This window comes from Puma concolor, chromosome E1 (assembly GCF_028749965.1).
Source record: "Puma concolor isolate L17-30 chromosome E1, mPumCon1.1.hap2, whole genome shotgun sequence".
NCBI classification, from domain to species: Eukaryota; Metazoa; Chordata; class Mammalia; order Carnivora; family Felidae; genus Puma; species Puma concolor.
The window spans coordinates 63237559-63246088 of NC_141680.1; the positions used below are offsets into that span (position 1 = coordinate 63237559).

General features: G+C 61.8%; 1 protein-coding gene across 1 annotated transcript; it reads left to right on the forward strand.

The window, feature by feature from the left end:
* The first annotated feature begins 213 nt into the window (after positions 1-213).
* Positions 214-6560, forward strand: UTS2R (urotensin 2 receptor). Its single transcript, XM_086688334.1, has 2 exons — positions 214-420; positions 2809-6560. The coding sequence occupies exon 2, from the start codon at positions 2884-2886 to the stop codon at positions 4006-4008; it is 1125 nt and encodes a 374-aa protein (XP_086544460.1). The 5' UTR covers positions 214-420; positions 2809-2883; the 3' UTR covers positions 4009-6560.
* Positions 6561-8530: the final 1970 nt, after the last annotated feature.

Genomic DNA, 8530 nt, shown 5'->3' on the forward strand with positions numbered 1-8530 from the left:
GCACCGCCCCCCATTCCTCCAGCACCGCCCCCCGCACCGCCCCCTCCCCCAGCACCGCCCCCCATTCCTCCAACACCGCCCCCCGCACCGCCCCCATTCCTCCACCACCGCCCCCAGCACCGCCCCCCATTCCTCCAGCACCGCCCCCCGCACCGCCCCCTCCCCCAAGCACCGCCCCCACGCCCCCAAGCGCCCCCAGCCGCGTCCCCTCCTTCCAGCGCCCCCCTCGGCCCCGGGTTATTAATACCCGCGCGGCGCATTCTCAGCTGGCGGCGGGGCAGGTGGCGGCGACGATCCGGGTCCGGGTCCGGACGCGAGTGCGGCTTTCCCGGTGGGACCTGGGGGCGGACGCCCCTCCGCCGACCCGGGAACTTGGGGACGTGCTCGGTGACCCAGGACTCGGGACGGACCCCACGCTTGGTAAGCGAGGAGCAGGACATCAGCGCGAGTGCGCGGCCGGGGCTGGGGGCGTGGGGCTGTCAGGGAGCAGGACAGGGGCGTCGAGGCAAAGGGGCGTCCGGGTGTCGGGGCGCCCTCCCGCCTGCCCCGCGGTGCCTGGCATGGGCTGCTTGCGGGCTGTGAGCGCAAGGCCCTCTTGGAAGCCGCAGGATCTGGGCGGGCGGGGGGGGGGGGGAGCGCTTCACATCCCTCCTGGTGGTCCTTCCCTCAAGGCCTGCAGCCCTCAGCAGGGGGGGTACAGGGGCACCCTGGCCAGGCACCCGACCGGAGGCTGGGCCGGTCCTCAGAGCACGCGGGGCTCTGGTCGCTCAGGGTGGGACAGTCCAGACTCACCGTTATTACCGCCACTGGACGTGCAGAGGGAGAACGCCTGAAGCCATTATTATCCCTGGACACTGGGACGTGGGGTGACACAGACCCCGCCCCCTGCAGTTAAGTATTTCACGTTTTTGGGGGGGGGGGGCCGTTCTTCTTCTTGTGAGGATAATCTTCGTCCCGGAAGCACAGGTCTTAAGTACATGTGTCTGTGCCCATGCGTGTGACCACCACCCAGATCAGGACATAGCCTGCTTCAGTCCCACCCCCCGAGGACTCCCCAGTGCCCCTACCAGTTGACAGAGTAGGTAACCACTACTCTGACCTCCACTGTCACAGAGCATCTTGCCGGTGCGTGAACGTCCCGTAAGGGCCCCACACAGCTGTGTTTTCTGTCTGGTTTCCTTCGCTCAACGTAGCATGGGCGAGTTTCCTCCAAGTTACCGACTCAAGCGGCAACCCCACCCACTCCACTGCTGCAGAGCACTTCTAGGGAGATGTCAGTCTGTTGATCCACGCTTCTACGTATGGAAGTTTGGGCTGTTTCCAGCTCTTGGGTATCAGAAATAAGCTGCTGTCAACGTTCTCACGCTTGTCTCTTAGTGGAGAATTGCAGTTACTTCTCTCGGGGGCAGACCCAGGCTCAGGAAGAGGACCTGTCCCGCTTTACTGATGGTGCCACGTTGCTTTCCAAAGGGGCTGCACCATTTCACGCTCCCGCCGGCTCCTCCGTCAGCCCAGACACCTGTATCTGTTTTCTGATCGTAGCCATTAGGTTGGGCCCCCCGTGGTTTTGAACTCTGCTTCCCTGACGACTGATGATGTTGAGCATTTCTTCATGTGCTTCTGGGCCATTTGGATACTTCTTTTGAAAAGTTCCTGTTCAAATCTCTTTCTTTCCCCCCTCCAATTGAGTCCTTAGTCTGTGTCTGTTTAGTTCTTTCATATATTTTGGTTACTAGTTCTTTGTCTTCTGAAAGTCTTTTCCTGGTTCACGATTTAATTTACATTTTTACTCTCAGCGAAGTCGCTGATTTTAATGAAGTCCACCTGCTTGGTCTCCTGTTTTATTTCCAGTGTTTTCTGTTCGTTTTTGAGAAATCTTTGCCTGCCCGTGGTCACGCAGGTATTCTGCATTTCTTCCAGAAGCTAGCTAGCTTGGTTGATTTAACCTATTATACACAGGTCCACAATCCACCTTGAATTATTTTGTGAATGGCATGAGGTAGGAATCAAGGCTCATTTCCCCCCTGTGGATAAAGAGACATTACAGGTGCTTCCCCCTGTTCGCCAGGGGGAATATTTTCCTGGTTTAACTTTAAAAAAAAAATTTTTTTTTCAACGTTTATTTATTTTTGGGACAGAGAGAGACAGAGCATGAACGGGGGAGGGGCAGAGAGAGAGAAGGAGACACAGAATTGGAAGCAGGCTCCAGGCTCTGGGCCATCAGCCCAGAGCCCGACGCGGGGCTCGAACTCACGGACCGCGAGATCGTGACCTGGCGGAAGTCGGACGCTTAACCGACTGCGCCACCCAGGCGCCCCTCCTGGTTTAACTTTTAAAATCAGTGAATATTACTTTAGTAATCTAAACACATTTTTTTGAAGTGTGCAGGAGAAAACAGTTGGGAGAAAGGACTCTGGGAATAGCACAGCCCTCGGCCTGGGGAGGACTCCTGGCTCCACCCACTGCTGCCCCCACCCCCTGGGGCTGCCCTGCCATGTTCTGGTTTGCAGAAAAGACCAGTCAACCCCACAGGCCTTTGGACTTGCTCTGAGACTGGGCTGGGGGTGCTGCGGAGGCATGCACTAGGGACAGCTGGTCTGGGTAGTTCTCTGGGCCCCCTGGAAAGCTGGGGAAAATGAGGCAGAGCCGTAGGGCTCTGAACAGAGAGTCCCCAAAGGGGCATCGGGAGACGATGAGCCTTGTCCCTCGGCAGGCCCTTGAGCCCGGTGGGGACTGTGCCCTCACACAGCCTTCTGGGAGCGTGGTGGTTGCCTCAGCTGCATCTTTAATGAGCATCTTCTCCCACAGAGCACGCTTGTTGCCCACAGATGCCCCCTCCCCGTCCAAAGGAGCAGCACGCCCCCGCACGGAGCCCCGCGTGAGATGGCGCTGAGCCCCGCGCCCGTGAGCGGTTTCCCCGAGCCGTCTGCTGCCCCCAACGCATCCCTCAACCGCTCGTGGGCCAGCCCCACAGAGCCCAGCTCCCTGGAGGACCTGGTGGCCACGGGTGCCATCGGGGCAGTGCTGTCGGCCATGGGCGTGGTGGGCGTGGCCGGCAACGTGTACACGCTGGTGGTCATGTGCCGCGTCCTGCACACCTCAGCCTCCATGTCTGTCTATGTCGTCAACCTGGCGCTGGCCGACCTACTCTACCTGCTCAGCATCCCCTTCATCGTGGCCACCTACGTCACCAAGGAGTGGCACTTTGGCGACGTGGGCTGCCGAGTTCTCTTCAGCCTGGACTTCCTGACCATGCACGCCAGCATCTTCACCCTGACCGTCATGAGCAGCGAGCGCTACGCCGCGGTGCTGAGGCCGCTGGACACGGTGCAGCGCTCCAAGGGTTACCGCAAGGTCCTCGCCCTGGGCACGTGGCTGCTGGCGCTGCTGCTGGCGCTGCCCATGATGCTGGCCATCCGGCTGGTCCACAGGGGCCACAAGAGCCTCTGCCTCCCGGTGTGGGGCCCGCGCGCCCACCGCGCCTACCTGACCCTGCTCTTCGGGACGAGCATCGTGGGGCCCGGCACGGTCATCGGGCTGCTGTACGTGCGCCTGGCCCGGGCCTACTGGCTGTCCCAGCGGGCCTCCTTCACGCAGACGCGGCGGCTGCCCAACCCCAAGGTGCTCTACCTCATCCTGGGCATCGTGCTGCTCTTCTGGGCCTGCTTCCTGCCCTTCTGGCTGTGGCAGCTCCTCGCCCAGTACCGCGGGGCCCAGACGCTGACGCCGCGCACTGCGCGCATCGTCAACTACCTGACCACCTGCCTCACCTATGGCAACAGCTGCGTCAACCCCTTCCTCTACACGCTGCTCACCAAGAACTACCGCGAGTACCGCCGGCGCTCGCTCCGCGCCAGGAGTGCCCGCGGGCCCGCCGGCGCCGGCCACTCCCTGCCGTGCCGGGTCCGCTTCCAGCGCGGCTCCGGCCACTCGCTGTCCTCCAGCAGCCAGCAGGCCACCGAGACCATCACCCTGTCTCCGGCGGCCTCTAGAGCGGTCTGCGCCTGAGCGTCCCGGGGCCCCACGTGAGCGCCGGGGTCGAGAGGTGGGGGAGGCTTGAGTCCTGCAGGGAAGGGCCCCAGAATGCAGTCTGCCCCCTGGAGCCCCTCCTAGGCCCCCACTGTCCCCCATCACTTAGTCTTCATCCAGAAAGTTCCCTGCTCTCCCTTCTGCATGGCTCAGTTCAGCATCAGCAGCCCAGCCATCTTCCTGGTACCCAGACCATCTAGGAGGGTCTGTGGGAGGGTCAGAGGGGTCCGTCAGGCCCGGAACCAGCTTCTGAAGACCGTGGCCCGCAGAGTTTTCACCACCCACAGCAGTAGACACAGTGAGTGCCCGGCCAGGGCCTGCTGGGACCCGTGGCAGGCACATTCCTCTCCTGGCTGCGGTGCGGTCCCTGTGGCGCCGCTGTTCTGTGACCCATCCCTGTCCCCGACCCTCCCAGCTCCCGCGTGGCTCCATTCCGCACAGTGTCAGCACTGGGACGATAAACCCTGAGCTCTGCACCCCTGTCCCGGCCTGGCAGCGGGGATGGGCTGTGGAGGGGTAGGAAGCCTCTTCAGGATGCCTCCCACAGCACGGGGCGGGGCCCGTCAGTCTGCTCGGGGGGGACGCACATCTTCCTTTGCAGGGGCCTGGTCCAGCTGCCCTGACGTGGTGGGCACGTGCCACCCAGCCTGCCGCAGGGTAGGAAAAGACAGCCCCACGTTGCTCGGGGAGGAGGGGGCAGCTGGGGGATGGCATTCCAGGGCAGGAACTGGGGGGTTCAGATCACACCCCTTTGCAGCATGGGAGTTTATCTCATGCCTCCTGCGTGCCATGTCTGAGCTAGGCCTTCTGGGGACACTGAGGCCACCAGGCTCTGTCCACAGAGAGCCCACAGGGAAGGGTTCTAGACCTGTCCCCACCCCTTGCAGCCTCTACACGCTACCCTGGGGCCCGGCTCCTACCCCACGGGCAGGTCTCAGCCTCGGCTTCATGTCAGACTCAGTACCATCCAGGCCCTTCCTGATCCCTTTCAAGGCCCCACTAGGATCCTAATGTGGGGGTGGACAGCTCCTGCCCCTGCAGGCAGCTCCTGAAGGTGGGGTCTGCGGCCATTGGCCCCACTTGGGACCCCAAATGCTTTTGGAAGAGAATGGCCCTAGGTTTGCACCTTGACCAAGACCCCAGGTCTCCGCTTCCCAAATCCTGATTTTAGGATGTGCCAGGAAGCCCCCAGCCTTGGAGACCAGAGATGCCCCCAAAGTGTCCCTGCAGCCCCCATTCATCTGCACATGAGAATGCTTTTTGCATCGTTTCTTGGAGCAGTACTGAGGAAGTTACATTTTCGACCCCAAACTTAAGACCTGGATTGACACATCTTGTGTCAGAGGGACCTGAGTGTCCTGCGTAATGCTCCCAGGAGTGCTGGACACGGCTTCCAGGGACACAGAGGGAAGGGCAGGGGCAAAAGGCAGGCAGGGGGCACCATGTCCCCATGATGGGCTTGGGGGACACAGATGAGACCGGGGTCAGCAGTGTCCTGACCCCAGAGGCCTTGAGTGGCAGGGGTGGGGACAGGGTTTTTCCAAGATAGTAGTGAGGGCATGGAGGAATCTGGTGGGGTGAGGCCACCAGCAGGCTGGGGGGTCAGGCTAGGAAGCCCCTGATTCCAGAGTCGGGAGAAGCAAGGCAATGGCAGTAGCCCCAGGGCAATGGGGTGGGGGGACAGCCAGCAGGACAGTACTGACTGCAGGGGCCAAGGCACACCCTTGAGAGAGAGGGAGTGGGGGCCGCAGGTCCTAGGAGACTTGGGGCTAGAGATTGACACACACGTAAACCCACACAGGCACCTGCGCATGCAAGCACACACACACACAGGCACAGAGGCAGGGCAGAAATTTCTAGGGGCCTCATCCAGGGAGGAGGGAGAAGAGCCCCAGGAAAAGTGAGTCCCCCGTCAGGGCCGAGTCGGTACAGGGCAGACCCGTGGGCCAGGTTCCTGCAGGCTGAGCTGGGGCCCAGGGGCCCTTCGGGAACACAAGGTAGAGGTCCCTGGCCCTGTGCACAAGCTGGACTTGGGAATCCTGCCTGTGTGCTTGTCTCTCCTGGTCACTCAGGGACAAGCCTGCCCTGCCAGCCTCGCGGTACAGACCCTGAGCACAGACTGGCGCGGGTCTGCTGCCCCGGGACAGTCCATTCCATCCAGGCCTCCAAACCCCGCGATGCTGGGACCTCGGGTGGCTCCAGCCTCCACTGGGGCAAGACAGGCTCAGCAGGGCGGGCTCCCCTGAGGCAGTGGGATCCAGGGGGGAGGGACTGCCTGGCAAAGGGCTGGAGCTTCAGGCGCAGGACAGGACAGCCAGAGGCTGCCGGCTTCACAGGCCTCGCACCCACCGGCCTAGGTCCGATAAGAAATGAAATCAAACTCCTGCCTCCCAGCAGCCCCCTCACCGCCTCCCCGAGAGACCCCCCCACCCGTGGTGTCCATCGATTATCCTCTCTCTGCTACCGCAGTCTTCCAGCCCCCAGCGCGGCCTCCCCTGGCCGACCCCTCCCCTCTCCCCTTTCCCCCCACTGCTGCCCCCACCTCCGGGCACACCACTGCCTGGCGCTCTGCTGGGGCTGGCGTCCCACCTCCTGCCCGGCAGGCGACCCATCCAGGGTGCTTCAGAGTTTAAAATATGAGGCAGGGGCTCACATGTGGACACGATCGACACACACGTGTGCACCCTCTCCTAGCGTGCACTCGCCCCCACACTGCCACGTGGAGACCCAACAGGTTTGCTGTGGCCTCGCTGGCCTCTCTGGGCCCACTGACACTCTCCGTCCCTCACCCCTGGTACCCAGCACCCACTTAGTCAATGATTTATGGAGGCCTCGTCTGGCTCAAGACCCACGACCCGTCAGGCACGGTGCCCGGCTTTATGGCCTCACCAGGCTTCTCTGCCTGCTCGGAGGCCAGGCTGGATCCTGCAGGGGGCGTCCCCTGCCTGTGCCCCCCCACCCTCGCCAGGGCCTCAAATCCCAGTCTGGGCCCCCAGGGCTTTGAGGCTGCTGAGGGTCTAGGCCTTCTGAGCCGGGGCAGGAGCTGGAGCTCAGGAGGGCCTGGACCAGGGAGGGCTGCACTGGGAAGGTGCCGGGGTGTGCGGTCGGCCGGGGCCGAGCACGTGGTAGCTAGAGCTGAGCTCTGACACGTCCGGGCTTCTGTTGTTCAGTTACAGTTTTCTTGAGGCAAAACTACACACCGTGACATCCACCAATTAAAGTGCAACTAGTAATTCTGAGTCAATTTACAGAGCGGTGCAACCACTACCCAGTCCAATGTTAGGACGTCCGTCAGTCAGGGTGACCCAGGAAACCAGTAGGACATAAGGTATAACGGATTTCTTTTGGGGCACCAGGGTGGTTCAGTCAGTTAGCGTCCGACTCCGGCTCAGATCACGATCTCACAGTTCACGAGTTTAAGCCCCGTGTCGGGCTCTGTGCTGACAGCTCAGAGCCTGGCACCTGCTTCAGATTCTGTGTCTCCCTCTGCCTCTGCCCCTCCCCTACGCGTGCGCGCGCGCGTGCGCGCGCTCTCTCTCTCTCTCTCTCTATCCCTCTCTCAAAAAGAAAATAAACATTAAAAAAACAAAAAAGGATTTCTTTTAAGGAAATGACTCATGCAATGAGGAGGCTGGCAAGTCTGAAATGCGTGGTGTGGACCCAAGTTCAAGTTGCAGCTTCGGGTAGAATTCCTGCTTTTCTGGGCAGCCTCCTCCCTTTGCCCGGAAGGCTTTGAACTGAATGGCTGAGGCCCACCCGCCCACGTTAAGGAGAACAGTCTTCTTTGCTCAGAGTTAGCTGATTGCAGGTGTCTGTCCACGTCGCATGGGGGGGGGGGGCAGCACTCCGTCCCGTCTTAGAGCTGAGTACTCACTGCGGGGTCACCTGAGGGACGTCCTGAGCACCCCCCCCCCCCCCCCAGCGGGGACAGCACTACTCTGAGCAGGCGTGTGCACGTCTGTGTGCAGAGATGTTCTCATCCCGTGGGGAGGCTCCTATGGTATTGCAGGAATTGCCGGACTGTTTTCCGGGCTGCACAGCTTCCGCGCCCGCAGGCCCCGGGGGCCCCCACCGCCGTCCTCCCTCCCGGTGCGCGCTGGTTTATAACAAAAGAGCGGCTGCTCCGGGTAGACCGGCTGAGGTCCGTGTCAGGACAGGGCTGCTCAGGGGCTCAGGGAGGGGCGGGTGGTGGAGGCTGGGCCACTGCCTTCCAACCAAAGGGAGCCCGGGCTTCATACTTGGAGTTCTGTCCCAGGAACCTGGACTTCCCCACCTGGTCACGTGTATGGGGGGAGACGCCACCGGCAGGCCCTTCGGGAGACAGGTGGTTTCATGGCCGTCGTCACTATGGACCCTCCTGGTTCTGTAGCATCTTGGGTCTATGGATCGTCTGAGCCCCTTTTGGCCAGTTCCCTCTGTTTCTGAGAAGACGTTGACCAGGTCCCTCCGTGCCCCTGTCCCTGGGAAGACAATGACCAGGGCCTCCGTCCCCTGACACAGG